Source organism: Arachis hypogaea, chromosome 13 (genome assembly GCF_003086295.3).
Source record: "Arachis hypogaea cultivar Tifrunner chromosome 13, arahy.Tifrunner.gnm2.J5K5, whole genome shotgun sequence".
Lineage (NCBI taxonomy): Eukaryota > Viridiplantae > Streptophyta > Magnoliopsida > Fabales > Fabaceae > Arachis > Arachis hypogaea.
This window is the reverse complement of record NC_092048.1, coordinates 119,835,857-119,855,916: the sequence shown is the minus strand read 5'-3', so window position 1 is coordinate 119,855,916 and position 20,060 is coordinate 119,835,857. Positions and strand designations below refer to the sequence as shown.

The 20,060-nt window shown below is 35.4% G+C and overlaps 1 protein-coding gene across 1 annotated transcript; it reads right to left on the bottom strand.

Annotated features, from left to right (window-relative positions):
• Nucleotides 1-4,037: 4,037 nt before the first annotated feature.
• LOC112732964 (uncharacterized) lies at nucleotides 4,038-9,407 on the bottom strand. Its single transcript, XM_025781801.3, has 13 exons — nucleotides 9,254-9,407; nucleotides 8,959-9,090; nucleotides 8,692-8,800; nucleotides 8,461-8,594; nucleotides 8,215-8,359; nucleotides 7,901-8,079; nucleotides 7,385-7,619; nucleotides 6,895-6,993; nucleotides 6,643-6,788; nucleotides 6,361-6,465; nucleotides 6,076-6,164; nucleotides 5,331-5,879; nucleotides 4,038-4,435 (listed from the first exon to the last, which is right to left on the bottom strand). Exons 1-12 carry the CDS (start codon nucleotides 9,320-9,322, stop codon nucleotides 5,369-5,371), a joined length of 1,953 nt encoding a protein of 650 aa, XP_025637586.1. The 5' UTR covers nucleotides 9,323-9,407; the 3' UTR covers nucleotides 4,038-4,435; nucleotides 5,331-5,368.
• Nucleotides 9,408-20,060: the final 10,653 nt, after the last annotated feature.

Below are 20,060 nucleotides of genomic sequence, written 5' to 3'. Positions count from 1 at the left end.
CGGAAAACAAAAACAGAAGAACGATGGAATCATTCAGAACAAAATCAAAGTCAACAACGACAGTGTAATTAACAAAATCAACAAATCTAACAATGTAATTAACAAAAGAAACAGAAGCATAATAATCAACTTAATTAACGAAATTAGAAATAGAAGCAGAATAATCAACTTAATCAGAAATAGAATTGGATCCCAGCAGCGAGGAGCAGCGGCGACATGCGAGGAGCAGCAACGAACTAGCGAGGAAGAGGAGCAGCGGCAAGATCTGGTGGCGAGATCCAGTGGCAAGGACGCGAATGATGAGGAGCAACGGTGACGAGCAGCGGCGAGCTAGCAAGGAAGAGGAGCAGCGGCGAGATCCTGCGGCGAGATCCTGCGGCAAACGCGAACGATGAGGAGCAATGCCGAGGACGCGAACGACAAGGAGCAACGGCGAGGAGCAGCGGCGAGCGCCGAATTGCCTTCCCCCTTACGTGATTCCCTTCTCTCCACCTTCCCTTTCCCTTCTTCTTCCCTGAAAACCCCGAGTGTGATTCCCTTCCCCTTTAACCCGTTTTCTATCTTTTTTATTTTTTAATTTTTTTAGTTAGGGATAATTTAGTAATAAAAATTAAAATTTTGGTAAAAATGACGATTTTAAAACTAAGTTAAACTTTAGGAACGATTTTGTATGCAAAAAAATGTTGAAGACGAAAAAAAATTTTGACCTATACCTTAAGGACCAAAATCGTATTTAACCCTTTTTAACTACAGATTATGTAATTTTCTTAATTAGATTTCATGATTCAGTTAATAATTGTTCTAAATTTTGTATAGTGTTGTGATAAGTACGAGGTGGATGCCCATTTTTCAATGTTGCTCAGGATATCAAGAGAAATTACAATTAATTAAGTTTGAAAAAGGTGACCCCTTATATGTATAGAAATAATCAGGATACACACAACCAATAATAACAACAATTCTTTCTCTTTATATTGTTAATATATGAAATACTAATCTCTCTCTCTCTCTTATATATGCAACAAATAAATTCGTATCTTTCATATATATTAGTCATCTCTATTAAGATCATAATATTAGTGAACAATAATACTAGAGTTATCTATTTATACTTTTTATTTTATATTTATTTCTCTTCTTTATTTATTTATTTTACAACATGTTGTCAGTATGAGATTCTGATCAAATTTTAGGAAGACTCTTGTAACAAATTTTCATTATGTCAAAAATATCTCATCTTAAATTTAATGCTCTTGATATATCTGGAAATAACTACTTATCATGGATACTAGATGTTGAAATCCATTTTGATTCAATAGATCTTGGAGATACCATTAAGGTTGAAAATAATGCATCTCAGAAGGATAAAGCCAAAGTCATGATCTTTCTTCGTCGTCATCTTGACAAAGGGTTGAAAAATGAATATCTCACATTAAAAGATCTTGCAGATCTGCGGAAAGAATTTGGATCCTCTAAATTTTAAATTTTTACTTTAGAGGGTAAAGTGTGATCTTCTACCCTTGAATGGTTTCTCTCTCATATTTATTCTTGGTCCCACCTATGAAATAAATGATGAGAGGTCACACTTTACTCTCTAAAGTGAAATTCAAACTTTAGAAAATCTAAATCCCTGTAGAAAAACTTTGAAGAAAGGTATAATCATCAAAAGATAGTGATACTTTCTCAAGCCTGATATAAATTGACGCACTTGCGTCTACAGGATTTTAAATCCATAAATGAATATAATTCATCAATATTTTGAATCACCTAACGAATGAAATTATGTGGAAAAAAGATAACTGATAATGATATGTTAGAGAAAACTTTCTCGATCTTCCATGCCTCGAATGTGCTCCTGCAGCAGCATCGAGAAAAAGGATTTAAAAAATATTTTGAGTTAATTTCTTACCTTCTTGTTGCTAAACGCAACAATGAGTTGCTTTTAAGAAATCGTGAAACGCGCCCAGCTGGCGCCGTCCCATTTCCTGAAGCAAATGTGGCAAATCATAACCCAAGAAAAGGTAAATGACAAGGTTTTGGCAACAAGAAAAATTATGAAATAAAAATTATGTTAATAAGAAAGGATCTCACTAGAAGTAATAAAGAAAAAAACAATGGGCAAAATAAATCAACAGAGGATAAATGTTTCTATTGTTGTGAAAAGGGTCATTGGTCGCGTACCTGTCGTACCCCAAGGCACCAAGTCGATCTTTATCAAGCATCTTTGAAAAAGGACGACATAAGAAAAGAGACGAATTTTGTTTCAAATGATGCTGCTGAAAATTACACCACTCATTATTATGTATCTAATTTTTTTGAGGATTTTGAAGGAAATATTAGTCATTTGATCAATGATGAAAAATTTTAATACATGGGTTTGCTAAATTATTCATGTAAATAAATAATGTAAAAAATTTCTTGTTAAGTTTTATTTCTAATGTTTTTAAATTTCAAGTATGATGTATATAAATAATGTTTAATAAAATATTATTGTTTATGTTTAAGAATTTCAAAATCATTAAAATATGTCAAGTTTTAAAATAATAATAATAATAATAATAATAATAAAATTTTTAGCGTATGACACTATTTTAATGTACAATATTTTTAAAAAAAATAATTTCAATCAGGAATATAATTTTACTATGCATGTACTACTACTCATTTTATTATTATTATTTGTCTTTGAAAAAATTGGTAAGGATATATAATAAAGATGTTTGCCTTGCGAATAGTGCAAATTTGCACATCATTCTCAAAAGTAATATATATTTTACTCATCTTGTGTCAAAAGAAGAATATGTTAATACTATTATTGGCTCAGACAATGTGATAGAAGGCTCCGGAAGAGTTATAGTTTTATTTTCCGGAGGAACAAAATTCATAATAAATAATGCACTATTGTCTACTAAATCTCTAAGAAACTTATTGAGTTTTAAAGATATTCGCCAAAATAGATATCATATTGAAATAATGAATGAGGAAAATCATGAGTATTTATGTATCACAACTCATGACTCAAATAAAAATGTTATATTAAAAAAGTTACCCACACTCTCATATGAATTATATTATATTAAAATTAGTGCAATTGAATCACATGCCACTGTAAACTCGAAGTTTACCAGCCCAAATAAATTTATAATTTGGCATGATCAATTGGGTCATCCGAGAACAACCATGATGCGGAGAATTATTGAAAACTCCCATGGACATTTACTAAAGAACCAAAAGATTCTTAAATCTAATGAATTTTGTTATGCTGGATGTTCTCAAGAAAAACTAATTTTAAGAACATCACCAGTAAAGATTGGATTTGAGTCCCCTGAATTTCTAAAAAAGATTCAAAGCAATATATGTAGACCTATTCATCCATCATGTGGATCTTTTAGATATTTTATGGTCCTAATAGACGCATCTTCGAGATAGTCACATGTGTGTTTATTGTTTTCTCGCAACCTGGCGTTTGCGAGATTACTTGCTCAAATTATTCGATTAAAAGCACAGTTTCCAGAAAATTCAATCAAAACAATTCGTCTTGATAATGCTAGTGAATTTACTTTCCAAGCTTTTGATGCTTATTGTATGGCTAACGGAATAAGCGGTGAATATCCAGTAGCTCATGTTCACACACAAAATGGGTTAGCAGAATCACTTATTAAACGCCTCCAATTAATTACTAGACCATTACATGTGAGAACAAATCTTCTAACCTCGGTTTGAAGGCATGCTATTTTACATGCCGCAGCACTTATTCGTTTGAGGCCAACAAGCTACTATCAGTTCTCTCATATGCAATTATCTTTTGACCAACAGCTAAACGTTTTCCATTTAAAAATATTCGGGTATGCAATATATGTTCCCATTGTACCACCTTTTCACACCAAAATGGGACCCCAAAAAAAAATTAGGATATATGTTGGATATGATTCTCCCTTTGTAGTGAGGTATCTTGAGATACAAACTGGAGATGTATTTAAAGCCCAATTTACAGATTGTCATTTTAATGAATCAAAATTTTCAATGTTAGAGAAAGAGAATAAACTTCCTAAAAAGGAACTTAATTGGAAATACATCATCCTTAACACATTTAGATCCTCGATCAGGCCAATGTGAACTAGAAGTTCAAAAGATCATACATTTGCAAAGAATAGTAAATGAATTGTCTGATGCATTTTTTTATACAAAGAGGATAACAAAATCTTATATACCAGATGAAAATGCCCCAATTCGAATTGATGTCCTAGTTAAACAAGTGGCCACAAAATAAATTCATGCCAGAAGTGTGGTTGACCTATCGGTTCCAAAGACAAAAATTCTCGAAAAAAAAAAGACGTAAATATTATTCCTGTTAAAAAAGATAAAGATATAGTAAAGACACTTACAGTTGTCCAAAATTCTGATATAATTTTGATGCCATAAGACATTCAAATACCTGAAAATTATGAAAATGATGAAATCTCGATAAATATGAGGTGGATGCTCATTTCTCAATGTTGCTTAGGATATTAAGAGAAATCACAATTAATTAAGTTTGAAAAAGATGACCCCTTATATGTATATAAATAGAATAGCATAGTTGAAATAGACTACACAACCAATAATAACAAGTCTCTCTCTCTTTATATTGTCAATACATGAAATACTAATTTTTCTCTCTTTTATATATGAAACAAATAAATTCATATTTTTCATATATATTAGTCATCTCTATTAAGATTATAATATTAATAAACACTAATATTAAAGTTATCTATTTATACTTTTTATTTTATATTTATTCCTCTTCTTTATTTATTTATTTTACAACATATAGATAATAAATACTACATTTAAAATAACCTACGTAAACATTCTGAACTTAAAGAGTATTATCAACTTCTTGAGTTTTAAATTAAAATTTATTAACTAAATAAGATGAATATTAGGTTACTTGCATTTTTGTGAGATAAAAAAAAGTTAATTAACATTAGTTCAAATACAAAACAAATACAAAGAAAAATGGTAGGTTACTTAATATTTTTCGCTAAATAATATAATATTAAAATTCATATCAGACTTTGACAAAATGAAAATTAGAAATTAATCATTATCATTTCCAAACCAACACATACATAAACGAAGTTGCATATGTTTGGTTTGGCCCTCATAACTATCCCTATTGAATGTCTAAACTTGTTAATACTAGTAATCAAGCATTTCATATGCATATCAACATTATTCATTGTCACATTATTTTGGCCCCTTCCACAACATGTTCCATGAACGCATGATTTACTAGAAAAACCTAGGTCGTAACACAATTTAAAAGAGAAAAGAAATTCACTGACCTTATTGACTTTTGAAGATCTGTTTTCATGATTTCTTTTCATCTGTGTTTCCTTTTCTGCTTCTGGAAATTTGGTTTCATTAACTGGCTGCCGACAGAAACTTCTTGTGTACCTTGATTGGGTTGGCATGGTACAAGAGGCTTCTTTACGGGCACACTTGCATTTTTCATGCAATTTTCATTTAAGACTGGAGATGCTGCCTTTGCTTTCAGTGGCCTTGGAACCTCTAACCTCTCCAAAATCCTAGAAGTTTCTCTATCTAGCTGCCTATTACCTACTCGTGGTGATAAAGTTGGTTGATCCGACAATGCTTTTGACGTACAAGATGGAGAGTACAGCTTGGGGTCTTCGTTTACAACCAGTTGCTTCCATTCTTCTGTAATGCATGCAATGGTTTTGTCATCTTGACCCGTAACATCCAAAGGCAAAGTTTCCTTATCCACAACTGCTGCATCAATTGATGATTCTGCTTTACCGATAACATCTGAAGGAGGTTGACGAATGGAGCTCAGTTCAGAAAATTCACCTTCTAATATAGGAAATACTGACCTACAAATAAACACACAGAAAGCTTCAAATAAAAAAAAGTGTAAGAATCTTTTGATGATGTGATATATGTTCTTCCACGAACAAAACATTCAGTTGCTATATCTGGCCAAATCCGCTCAGATGGGATATGCGTTGACCATTAATTCATGTCCAAGCTTCGCGGATTACCACATTTTAAGCTGGTGGGAAAACTCACCCCGATTGTAGGCTTTCTTTGACAAGAAAATTTAGTTTCTGATGAAAGCCTCCTTCATGTAGCAGTGGATCATAGTCTGTTAGATTAATCTGCAAGCAATTTGTGGTTTCACCATTCCAGATTACATGGAACTTAATCACTTTTGCATTGTACGCATTCAATATAAAAAATTTGGTAAAATCACTGCTCCAACAAAATAATGCCAATGGCATTGTTCTTCATCAGTATTCATCTAAGAGGAAAAGGAAAACCAAACAATTCTTCATCAAAATGTTTAAAACAAACCTTTAGCAGACAGGCTTGAACAGAATTCTCAATTTCCTTATTAACCAATGAATCAACTAATCCTTCATCAGGAACCCGTAAAACTTCTTCTGCCCCTGCCACCCGCTGCATGTTATATGCACATTAATTATACAGTCATCAGTATACCTACATTCTATGTCACACATCAATAATAGATTAGAACGGCACAGGGATAGTTACTAGCTAGTTACTGCCATTTAAATGTGTGTGCGGAACACAATAGAGAATTAGAGATATAGAGCAAACGGCAGTAATTCTCACCCTCAAAAGCATTGGCCCATTATTTGATGGTTGCATAACGTAGTAGCAGCGATAAGCAGCCTCCGCCATTGTTTCCAAATCACAATTTGAGGAGCAGATTAAACCTTGGTCCATTGAATATAAAACACCAGAAAGACCTCGAAAAACTGCCAAAATGTAGTCATGCTCAGAACAATGGAAGAAACAAGAACGTTATGAAGAAGAGCTTAACAATAAGCATTGAGCAAAAACAATTCAAAGTAGTAAACACACTTTGAGAATTCAAATCTGCCTGATCTGCATCATCTGAAGTGCCTTCAATCACATGATAAGGAGAAGGAATCACAACAAAGGATGTGCCCATAATTAGACCTACATTTATATTTAACATACAGAAATAAGCTTTCTTCTTGGTTATAACTTAGAACTGAGTAGATGGTGAAAAAGGAACCAAATTGAAATTGGTTTGGAATATGCCTCAACAAATTGAAGTTAAAGATCAGAGGAGGAAGAAGTCAACGAAATGAAGTGAAGGTTTTGTCTTACTTTCCAATAGGTTACTATTGTATATATTAGATAGATCAATTTGATTGTGCAATCACTCAACCAAACAGAAACCGCTCCAGGTTGTATTAATTACCACCAGTGCTTGTTGCAGTTAATTGAAATGTGTCAAAAAAAAAGAGAGGAGTGGGAAGGAAATCATGTTGCATAATGCTATAAAATCAAGACATAAATGAATTGGAATAAACAAAATGCAAACCTTCATCAAGAGATGTCAATTTTACCCTCTCACTAACAGTCATGTCAATTGGTGAAGTAATTTGCTTGAACATCTGGGAATTGTGGAATGAGGGAAGAAAAAGAACTGTTTTTTCCCCAACTCTAACAGAATTCTGAATACGATCACATGTGTCCAGATTGCAGCCTGTGATGGGGCAAGAGAAATTGATATTTTTTTCATCATCCCCTAAAGGAATACCATGACATCTGCATGTCTGTACAATTCCAATAATAAACGCATCTCTTAATTCCTTGAAATGAGTGGAACTGAAATCTAAAAGAGAAAAAAAAAGTTTTTTTTGTTTAGGGGGATCTGTAACCACTATATTCCACGAGATTTCATGATAAATGCTGTAAAGGACTTTCCAAAGGCAGAACTAACAGGAATTAAAGCATTGACATTATTTTGGCCTACAACAACATGGTTTCCTATGTTCCAACATACATATGAGGATTGGGGAAGTGGTTTATCCCATTGGATTTGGAATACCATTACCTGACACTGACTGAAGCTGCTTGTCATTGGATTGACTAGTGCAAACAGGTTGAAGAATATATGGTTCACAGAATCCAAAAGATTGTCTTTGAAAGTAAGACGAGCTAAGAGTGGCTCCTCCATGTCATCCTTCAAAACCCGCAACCATCTTTTAACTAGGCTGTGTAACACTCTGAAATCTGCAATTTTCCAAAACGATTCCCATAAACTTCTCAGGTCTGCAAGAGATATTTTATTTCTTTATGTTCCACAAGTGCCATAGTCCAAATGCCTATATCCTAATCCCTAGAGCAAACATAGTAAGAGTACTTAACCTGGAATATAGGTCTGAATTGAGCAATTATCAAGATGAGAAATACCACGACGAAAATTGTGAATGTTTTCACGCGTATCCGTCAGATGACTTGACTTTTGCTGAAATACAGCAAAATCAACTGAAACACATTTATCTGCAGCATCCTTTTGAAAGGGAAAAAAAAGTGCAGTCTTAAGTTTTGTAATCAAGTTCATCACGAAACACATTAAAGCACAAAACGCATGTCACGAATAGAACTGCTCACCATCAGGCTTTTTTGCATTATAGAGTCCACATCTTCCGGCAAGCTCGAAGTTACAAAGATTACTTTTCTCTCAATATCTTTCCCTTGCCATGAATACAATACTTTATCGCTCAAAACTGTCGAAATCATCACATCTGAACATAAATGACCAAATTACTCAATACATATACGCTGTTTCTAACAGAAAAGGAAAATCTAAATTGCTCATAGAGAAAGAGACAAAGAGAGCACCGGAACTGATATAGGCATCGGGAAGAAAAGCATCGGAAGGCAGGTTGTTAACAGCGTGGTGGAAATCGCGTAGGTTGAAGTTTCCCCTGGGAGTATACGCGATCTTTAACTACATTATCACCCGATTCAGTCTCTATTACTCGCTCGCATGGATTGTAAATTGCTATGCATTGTGACTCGTGCATTTCGAATTTGTCAATCAAATCACAAACTGAAAATAAATAACTAAATAGATAAATCGGTGCTAGTGAAAGTCTGAAAGAGTACATCGTCGGACGAAGATAAGCGATTCTTGAAAACGTAGCACAAGCCGATCTTATCGGTAACAGCGGTTGATTTGCGGCCAAGTAACGAGGAAGAAGTTGAAACGGCATAGAAATTGGCGAGTTGAAGCAGGGACTGAAAATTGACCAAAAGAAGAATAAGAGATCAATATTTATATGGAACGGTGCCGTTGCGTGTTCTTCGCAGCTCAGATGATTGTTAGAGAGGCTCAAAAGATAGCAAGCGACGGAAGAAAGCGTACGAATCATATAGGGAGAAGGAAGTTGAAGGTATGTACCTGCTTAAGGTCTCTCAGCAATGGAGGTGCCAAGCTGCGCAGATCCAGAACGAAACACACTTGAACCATTTTGCTCCCTCTTCTTCTTTGATCACTCTCTCATTTGGCTCCAAATGTGTCGAGAAGAGTTGCGCGCGAGATTTAAACCTAAAACGGTGTCATATTTCCTTTCTCGCTCTTAAATAGTTAAATCAAACCAACGTAGCCATTAGCCAATAGCGAGTACCGGTGGGCTCATGTGGTCTAGCTAAGAGTGGCAAACGGGCCTAAACCCGTCGGATCGGTCCGCGTAACCCGCCAAAAAAAGTGGGTTGGGCTGAAAAATTAAGACCGCCAAATATCAAAAGTCTGTCTAATCCGCACCGCTTAAACCACGGGTTTTGGCGAGGCGGGGTGGACTTTCCCGCCAGGCTTATTATTTTTTTGGCAAGGCGTATTTTTACAATTTTTTTTGTCAAAACCCAACTTTTCCCAACCCAACTTACAAGAGAATGAAAATGAAAATTGAGTGTTTTGGATTATGTTTATTTTGTTTTAGAGACAATATTTATAATTATGTTTTGGATTATGTTTATTTTTCTTTGGGAACAATATTCATAATTATGTTTTGGATGAAAACTTGGTTTATAATTATGTTTATTAGATATTTATAATTACAAAGACTTTAATGTTTGTGAATATAAAAATTATAATTTGTTTATACTTTTAGAAATTATAATAGTTAAAAGTAAAAAACAGAAGAATTTTTTTATACATTTATATATATTATTTAATAGTTAAAAGTAAAAAAAAAAAGATATTTGGCGGGCTTAGCCCGCAGGCCCGCCAGCCCGTCGTTAGGCGGGGCAGGCTGGGATTCTGGGACCGCCTCACTAGGCGGGGCGGGACAAGCTTTTGGCCGGGCGGGCTTCCCCGCTTGCCACCCCTAGGTCTAGCAAACATTTATTTCGGGTCAAACCACCACTTTTGTTCTAATCCATTTAAAATGTGACACATAGTCACGTACAAGTCTAGTAAATAGTGAAAGTTTTTTAGTATAAAAATTGTTCCAGCCAGGAACTACACTGAGGTAGCTCTTAACACCGGGAAGACTCCTACTTCAACACCTTCGATCGGATTATATATTCTTCGAAAATTTGACTCGTACTTAGACCTGCAAAAAAAATTTTTGACGGTCAAGTCAATATCAATATTAGTGAATATTTTTAAAGTTATCTAATGACGATTCGATGTCTCTCTATAGTCTTGATTATCGTCTATTTAATGTTGTGCAATAGTAACCGAACTGTATATGCTATGGCGAGATATGGGTAGGCACTACAGAGGTGCTGAAAAATGGTTACTTGATAGTGCGAAGTTTTCAATATTTAAAAGTCGATTTCGAGGTATAGCGTCGTGCGTCCGAGTTATTTGAGTACAGATCACAGCCCCTAAACTTGACTTACTCTTACATCATTTTGTTGTGAGCAAGTTGAGCTTTTGTCGTAACGTTATACCTCAGAAACTTTGTAAGCTTGTCCTAGTAGCCCCCAAGGTCAACACGCGGTTGTTTTATTTAACACTGACAAGCTTGGGTTTGAACATATTTTTAAGGAATACCAAGGGTGCGTGCTATTTTTAATGTGCTTTGTGTAATAATTATTGCCATGCGGTTATCTCGAGAAAATCAGGACCATTTATTTTTTATAGTAGCTGAACAGTTTCATTGATCAAATGGCTAGTGATTATAAATGACTTAGATCGTGTGATAGTGGGTTTTTTGGATCTTTTATTACCCTCTCTTATTCACACGTTGGGAATAGATTTTGTTTTACTTGCACAAACTTTATCTAATGGAGAAATGATTTTGAAAGGTTAGTATTTTTATTTTCTTAGCTTGTTCACTTCTTGTCTTCTTTCCTGCCCTTCATGGCTAGAGATAAAGTGATAGAGGTAAAAGATGAGTTGTATGTGTGGGTGCATGTTGATGCCAAATGTTGTGCTTCCCTTTACTATAGTATAGAAAAGATTTCTGAACTTAATGCTGGTAACTGGGTTAGGGATGGTGTGTCGGTTGGTGTGGAGCTCCTCCCAATCGTGGTGAGGAGAGAATGTGTAAGAAAAAGGGTGATTGGGCTTACTTCTATTTTTATGTTTGTGTCTTGACTAAGTTGAATGTTAGGTTTTTATTTTCGAATTTGGAATACAAAGTATTGACGCAATTGAATTGTGCTCCGTCACAATTACATCCTAACTTGTAGGCTTTCCTTCGAGCCTATGAGTGTCTGATGGAGTTCTTGGAGACTCCACCTTCTCTAAATATCTTTTTCTCATTGTTCCAGACAAAGGGGGTGCACAGAGATCTCTGGGTAAATCTTAGTAATTACCAAAGGCGGTCTCTATTTGTTTTATATAAATCTTCCTTTAAGAATTTTAAAGAAATATTTGTAAAAGTGCACCCATCCGAAACTAAATATCCCTTTTTCTTAGATGATGAGTTAGGGAAAAAATTTCCTCTTTATTAGTGTCCCGAACCGATGCAAATATTAGATGCTTTGAGGAGGGATAAGGAAGAAAATTTGATTTTGGAATTTTTGATAGATTGTTTTTTGTCAGGAAAGTTATTGTCTATTTCGAATATGTTAAAAGTGGAAAATGATAAAGAAGCTTTGAGGGAATATATAGGTAAGTTACCAACATGGGGTGGGGATTTTATTTTGCGTAAGGTATGCTTCTCTGGCTAACTTCCACTCTTTGTGACAAATGGAAAAGTTCCGAGCTTGTCCTCAACACGGATGAGATCATTCCTAGATCAGAAAAAGAAAAATGACAAGCAAGTTTCCTTTGCTGGTAAAGACGTGGGGATGGATACGACACAATCTAGTGCTCGTCCTGTGAAAAGAAAAAAGCCAGACTCAGAGAAATCTCTTGAAGTTCTTTTTGTTGCAAATTTAGAATTTAGAGAGGGCAACGAATTTGGGAAGCAGATGCGTCTTCATGGCTTTCTTAGGGGCATGAATGCCCATTCTGTTTGGAGTGAAAGATTTTCGTTTCCCGAGTTGGATGACAAGGTTGCTCAGTATCTAGTTGATGTGAATTTGCTGAAGGAGGTTGGAAAGAGGTGGTGGGGCAATACATGCAGGTAAGAAAGAAAGTTTCCAAATTTTTTTTGTTTTGACCACTTGTAACCGAGCTTTTTGCATACGTTTCAGGTTCTTAGTGCTAGGATTCTCTGTATGGGTTGGACTACGGAGCTACTCAGAGTTGAAGAGAGGAAAGAGACGAGTAGGGTATTGGAAATAGAGAAACCCCTGAAGGAAAGAGATGAAGTTATCATCGATGCGACCTCCAAAATAAAGAGCAAAGAGGAAGAAATGTCAAAGCTGCATGATCAGATCCAAACTTTGCAAGGCCAGATCAAGGATGCTAACAATGGAAAAGGAAAACTAATTTCTAGGGTTCATGAGCTTGAAAATGAGGTGTTGAAAATGTTTGAAGCGGGTTGTGACCGCGCTATGAGTCAGGTGACGGCTTTTTCTCCCGATTTTGGCGCCAGCAACCTTGACGTTACTAAAATTATGGTGAATGGCAAACTTGTGGACGATGAGGCAGGTGGTAAAGGAGAAGATGATAATGTGAAAACTGTCGAAAAATTTGATTAACTTTAGTACTTTTATTTGCATGACTTTTTGTTTGTAATTTGGTAAACTTTTCTATTTTGTATATTTTGATGGATGGTCTGGTGTTAAACACCAATACTTGTATGGATCCGTATGCTTGTTTGAAGTTTGATGAATGATGTTTTGCTTTAACCGCATATTTTGGATTTCCAACTTTATTTTGTTGGTTAGATAGAATTAGTGAAAGATACTAAATATTATTTTGAATGTTTTGATGAAACCTTCCGATATAGAAGGTGCGAAGTGATCGGCCTCATTAAAACCTCCCCGAGAAAAAATCTTTCATGGGAAAAACCTCGATGGCAGGAAAAAGAGTGTCTCTCGGATTCGGCTTTTACACATAATGTGTTTGGAAGCTCAGTCCCTATCATAGTTTGTAAAGAGTATGCTCCTCGTCCGTGCACCTTTGACACTTTGAAAGGTCTTTCCCATGTGGCAGCAAGTTTTCCTTGCCCTGGAGGTTTCTGAACATCTTCAACTTTGCGTAGGACGAGGTCTCCCTGTTGCAATGCTTGCGATCATACTCTTTTGTTGTATGACAACCTGCATCACCTGCTGTTTGAGTCTAGCTGAGTCACGCTCCTCGTTAATGTATCTAGTTCGGCTTGTCGTGCTTGTGCATTAACCTCGTTATTTGAAAACTCAGTTCTTAACGATCTTTGTGAAATTTCCATTGGAATCATTGAATTTGCCCCGTAAACTAATTGGAATGGTGTTTCTTTTATTGTCAAATGTGGTGTTGTGTTATAGCTCCATAAGATTTCAAGGATGAGATCGGCCCATTGTCCTTTGCCATCTGCTAGTTTCTTGTGTAAAGTCTGCAAAATGAATTTGTTAGCAGCCTCGACGAGCCCATTAATCTGTGGGTGCTCGACAGAGAAAAAATGGTATTTTATATTGAGATTTTGTAAAAATGATACCATCTTCTTATCAGTAAACTGTCTACCATTATTAGTAACGATATCATTTGGTAATCCATATCTACATATAAGAAACTTTCATATGAAATATCGTACCTTATCCGAGGTTATTTTAGCTAGTGGTTGCGCCTTTATCCACTTTGTAAAATAATCGATCGCGACAAGTAAAAGTTTTACCTAACCCCACTACAAGATTTTTGTTTATTTGTGGCAGTTTTAAATCCCCAAAATTTGAGGTGCCACGAGGTCTTTTGTGAAAATTTTTAAAAACCTCCACGATCTATTCAGTGTGTTTAGTGTGGATTTTATATTGGACTTTTGTGGTGGTTTTAAATCACTTTTGTGGAAGTTTAAAACCCCCACAAATTGATTTTCTAATTTAACATAAATTAAATATTTTATAAGATTTTCAAACCTCCACAAATCCTGTAATTATTTATTTATTTTTAGTTTCAAAATATTTATTAATCTCATCTCATTTACATTCTCTCAAATTAGAAATTTATTTTTTAATATAAAAATTTAAAACTAAATCTTTTATAACACAATTCCTCAATATAAGACATAACTCTATATATAAAAAAAAATTCAATATCAATAGTTCTAAACATAATTGCATATGGTATTGTTCTACATAGCTATTACTATTTTTCTTTAAAAAGCAAAATAAAATAACAACTTCAATATTTTAATATCATCTAACTACATAAAAGTCCTATATTTTAATATAATCTAACTACATAAAAAGAGAGTTACTAAAGGATAATGCAAATTTAATTGTGTTCATACTAAGAATTATCTTTCAAAAAATCGAAACATTGAAAATACTAAGAAATAATCATAATAATATCATTAAAAACCCAGTATCATCACCATAGAAAGAAAAAAAACATAAGAAAAAATAAAAAGCGAAATTAATGGAACATTAAACTTGATAGCCAGGGAGAATTAACAATGAACTTTCTAATACTGTTAGATACCTTTGAATTTTCACAACAAAAACAGAAGATGCATCTGTAACGGTTAATATTATACAAAAAAAAAAAACAAAATGAAAGGTAGTAGCATGTAGGAAAAACTCCATGTCTTCTATATCTTCTGGATTGATGATACCAATAGATGTAACATCATTACTATGTCCCTCTAACATATGGATACATAATTCAGCACCTTTCCACACCTTGAAATATATTCATATGATGGAAATTCACTAGATAGAGACTTAAAATGATATGTCACTCAACTCAACCATAAAATATATCAATTATTCTTGAAGAACAAAACGACACAAAATTATTAACTCCCTAAACCATCATAACATCCTGTCAAAAGAAACCTGCAAAAAATTCAACTTAGTATTTTTAGTGAAGGACATTAAGGTAATCAATTTTACTTTGTAGAACAGAACAAAAAGTATAATATCTCAGCCACTAAAACAAATATATTATCAATGATTAACTCTAAATAAAAGTTATAAAACAAATTCATTTATCTACCTAACAAATATATAACAGGCTGACAGCCTATTTACAAGCAGAGGTAGTTGTATTATCTGGCTAGTTATACTACTATAATCTAGCTCCATTATAAAGAAATTTCATAGAGAAGACACCTAAAAAGACAATGTATGTGGTCCCAATGTTGCCAAAATTTTACGACGATTACTCTTGCCATTAGCAAATATGAACAACAAATTAAAGGATACAATAAGTTGCAAGCATACTATGTCCTAGATCAATTATACCGTTGATAAAATACAAACTCAAGGCTGAATTATTATATGTAAGTCTTTAAGAAAAGTAAACACTACACATTTAGATGCTTACCGAGAAGATGAACCATCAACAGCACTGACCCAATCATCATGCATAGAAGGGTCTTCCTCCTTTCATGGAGTAACAACCCTCCTGTACTCGGTTTCCAATATCCTTTCCTATAATCAATCATTTACAAAGATTAAATACATGCCTATTCATCTAGAGCAATGGATAATGCTGTCTACTTTCCATGCTGACAAATAAAAAGCAAAGGAATGGATAAGTCATAGTTGTATGTTATAACTCCACCCTTTCAAAATTTCACAGTTTTCTTTTAAATGTGCACAATAGGGCAGACTCCCATGATTTAACATTGAATTTAATTAAAATAAAATAAATGAATTGTCTATATATTTATATTTATGAATGTGCAGTGCATCTTTTCATTTTCACTTCAATGACACAGATTCTATAATGAAACTAATCCTTAGCACTGAAAGTCTCAACCTATAACGTAATGGCATATTTGTTATAAGTATAATTTACCGCAAAAATCCCTTTGGCCAGAAGGAACTGCTCAAGCGACATCCAAACAAACTCACTTTGTAATCGGCATAGAAGAAGCAGATGCTAAAACTGAAAGCAGAGAGAGTCGCTAATTGCAAAACCTAAAAGTTACACAAATATCAGCATTAATGACTCAAATGCATATAATGCTGAAACTAATTTCTATAATTTATTGCACCTTTGGATGAACACAAAAAAAAATCAGCAAATTAATTAGGAAGAAGAAGAAAAAGAAGTACCAGCAGCAGTTCAAAGGAGAAATTGGAGTAAGAGAAAGCGGCATTGAAGAAGAAACTTGGGAGTGAACAGATCTGAAAATGCGTTGTATCGCGGCAACTACGGTCGCCTCGACGGCAGAAACTGTGGCGATAATGGCGGCAAAAACTGTGGTGGCAACATGGTAGCAACGACAGTATAGAGAGAAAATATCTGAAAACGCGTTGATAGAAGAGGTGGCTTGATCCAGAACCTTTCTACCACAATGGACTCGGCAGTGGTAACGGCGCCGACGGCGAAAACGGCAGCGAAAACGGCGGCAGAAATGGCGGTAGAAAACTTAGGGTTTCATCGCTGTTCTCTTCTCAGATAACTCAGTCTCTCATTATTGCGAAAAGAAAAAATTAGGTTTTGAGAGAAAATTTTTTAATTTTAATCATGAATTAATTATTAGTGGAACTTTCCTAAATTGTCATAAATAAAATGTATTGTGGAGGCTTTTAGAAACTTTCACCAAAATTCTCCCTCAATTAAATATTTATCTTGTAGTGTCCCGGGATACTGAAAAGGGTCTAAGGATGTCAAACTCCCACCTGTGAAAAGGCCATTATATTTTGAAAGTGTGTAACAGCTCGGCAGGAGTGTTGATTGTTAGTGCGCATTTTTGGCAATTGTCACAATGTTAGACTTTTTTCAGGTAGTCTTGTTTGAGAAAAGGCCAGAAGTATCCTACTCTTAGAAGTTTTGAAGCTAAACTACATCTCCCTATGTGTGTACCACAAATTTTGTCGTATACTTTTGACATTACGAGGTTGGATTCCTCGGTTCCAAGACATTTCAAGAGTGGCCTGGAGAATCCTCTTTTGTATAGGTCGTCTCCAACTAAGGTAAAGTGGCTTGCTCATTTTTTAAATTGTCTTAGGTTCCCTTTCGATGCAGGGATCTTTCCTGTTTCAAATAATTCACGTACGATGTCCTCCAATCTGTTGTTTGTGACAAGGCCAAAACATTTATGCTACATATACTTGGTTTCCCATGAGTTTGTTGTGATAATGTCGGTGCTATATCAAGGATCCTAGAAGAGGTGGCTAGTTTAGATAGAATGTTCGCTCTACTATTATCTTCTCTAGGTATATGTGTGATTTCAAAATATTAAAAGTTTTGTATCAAACTTTTTGCGATGTTTAGATATTGTTCTAAGAGGGAATCTTTTACCTGGAAGTTGCCATTTACCTGTTGGATGACCAACAATGAATCACATTAGACCTTAAGATGTTGAACATTTGTTTCTCTGGCTAAGCGTAGACCGGCTAACAAGGCCTCATACTCGGATTGGTTCTTGCTCGCTTTAAACATGAATTTGGTGGATTGCTCGGCATATACGCTGGTCTTGTCTTTGATAATGATTTCGGCTCCGCACTCATTTTCATTAAAGGCTCTATTAATGTACATTTCCCACATTGAAAAGGCGTCATCTGTTGTGGTGAATCCAACGATGAAATCAGCCAGTAACTGGGGCTTAAGCGACCTTCTTGTTTGGTATGAGATGTTATATTCCAAGAGTTCTATTCACCATTTAATTAAACAGCCTGCCAGGTCTGGTCGTATTAGTATTTGGCGCAGCAGCTGATTTATTCGAACTATGATCTCGTGACTTTCGAAATAATAGTAGAGTTGTCGCGACATGATGATCAGCAGAAAATGCCATTTTCTCGATGGTTAGGTACCGAGTTTCAACGTTCTGTAGTACTTTGTTGGCAAAATATACTGGGTGTAATTCCATACCTATTTATGTGACAAGTACAGTGCTAACAACATAAGTGGAAGATCTTTGAAATCGGCAAACGCTTGTTCATGGGCGTATGTCCATGTGAAGATCTTTTTTTTTTTGTAGGCTATTAAAAAGGTGATATGACTTTGCTGTAATCGCGGGTAAGAAACATGATAGAGCTGCCAAGCGTCCGGTTAGTTATTGTACTTCTTTAATTGTGTTCGGCGACTTCATTTCTATTACAGCTCGGCACTTCTTTAGATTTGCTTTGATCCCCCGAGGGTTAACATGAAGCCAAGGAATTTGCCTCCTTTAACCCCAAATGCACATTTGTCAGGGTTCAGTCATATGTTGTATCGTCTTAGCTGCTGGAAAACTTCTTCAAGGTCGAAATGATGATCTTGTTCAGTTTCTTATTTATATACCTCTATGTTCCTACCTATTTGGTTTCGAAAAATCTTGTCCATCAATCTCTGGTATGTTACACCTGCATTATTGAGGCCAAAGATCATTACTTTGTAACAAAAATTGCCATGGTCAGTTATAAATGTGGTTTTGTCTTGGTCTACCAGATGCATTAGTATCTAATTATAGCCTAAATAAGCATCCATAAAACTTAGAACTTTAAAACCTAATGTGTTATCCACCAATTTATCAATGTTCAACAACGGGTATGAGTCATTTGAGCAAGTTTTGTTCAAATCCGTAAAATCAACACACATACGCCACTTGCCCGAGGTCTTCTTCACCATGATCACATTTGCTAGCCATGATGTAAATAGGATTTCTCTTATGAAACCCACACTTAATAATTTTTGGGTTTCTTTGACAGCCGCTTCTTCTCTTTCCCTTCTGAGGTTGCGCTTTTTCTGACGTATTGGGCGACCTTTCAAGTCCAGGGCGACCTTGTGGCACATGACGTTTGGGTTGATTCCAGGCATATCCATTGGGGTCCATACAAATAGATCCGCATTTGCTCATAGTAGGGTGACGAGCTTTTGTATTTTCCCTGCAGTAAAAGCATAGCCGATGTTAGTGTATTGTGATTCATTGTCGGCTAGGCATAACCTGTGGAGGCTGTCCGTTGGTGGTGGTCAGCTGTCTCTATTAGACCAGGGATCAAGCTCGGCTAGCATTGGAATGTCATCGGCATTGTACACGAGTTGATCCACTGGATTGTATCCGAGGTTGGTAACCAGGCTTTTAGTCTCGCATTATAGCATTGTCTTGTCTCATTATTGGAATGTACTGTTGCAATTAATTTATCTTGTACATGAAACTTAACACACAAGTGAATTGTGGAAATAATAGCGCCAAAAGAATTTAACGATGGTCGCCCTAATATGATGTTATAAGGGCTGACGCAATCAACCACTAGGTATTGAATATCTAAGGTTTTCGATTGGGGATATTCTCCTAAAGTCGTCATTAACCAAATATAACCTGTTATTTGGAACTCTTTCTCTGGAGAAGCTGACTAAGCTCTCTGGATGAAGGTTGTAGAGTATTCTTATTTAGTTGCATTTTCTAGAAGGTTGACAAGAGCAGTACATCAGCACTGCTTCTGGGATCCATTAGGACTTTTCGAACTGTTGCCTCCCCTATGGTTACAGATATTACCATAAAGTTGTCCAGGTTTGGGTTTTGGGATTGAAAGTCGGATGCGTTGAAGGTGATACTCGGAACAGAACAGGTCGGCTCATGTGACCCTAACCCCTCCTCTGCTAGAGTTAGCATGGTCCTGTAACTCCTTTTTCTGGCAGAACTAGTAATTCCTCCGCACGCCAATCCTCTTGAGATGTAGCTAATGACCTTTCTTGTCATGGGAGGTGGATTCGGAGTGGACCATCTCACATTGTCCTTTGCAGCTGAGGTTGAGTTCAGTTGTTCCTTTGTTATTAGAATGCTCGTCGCATC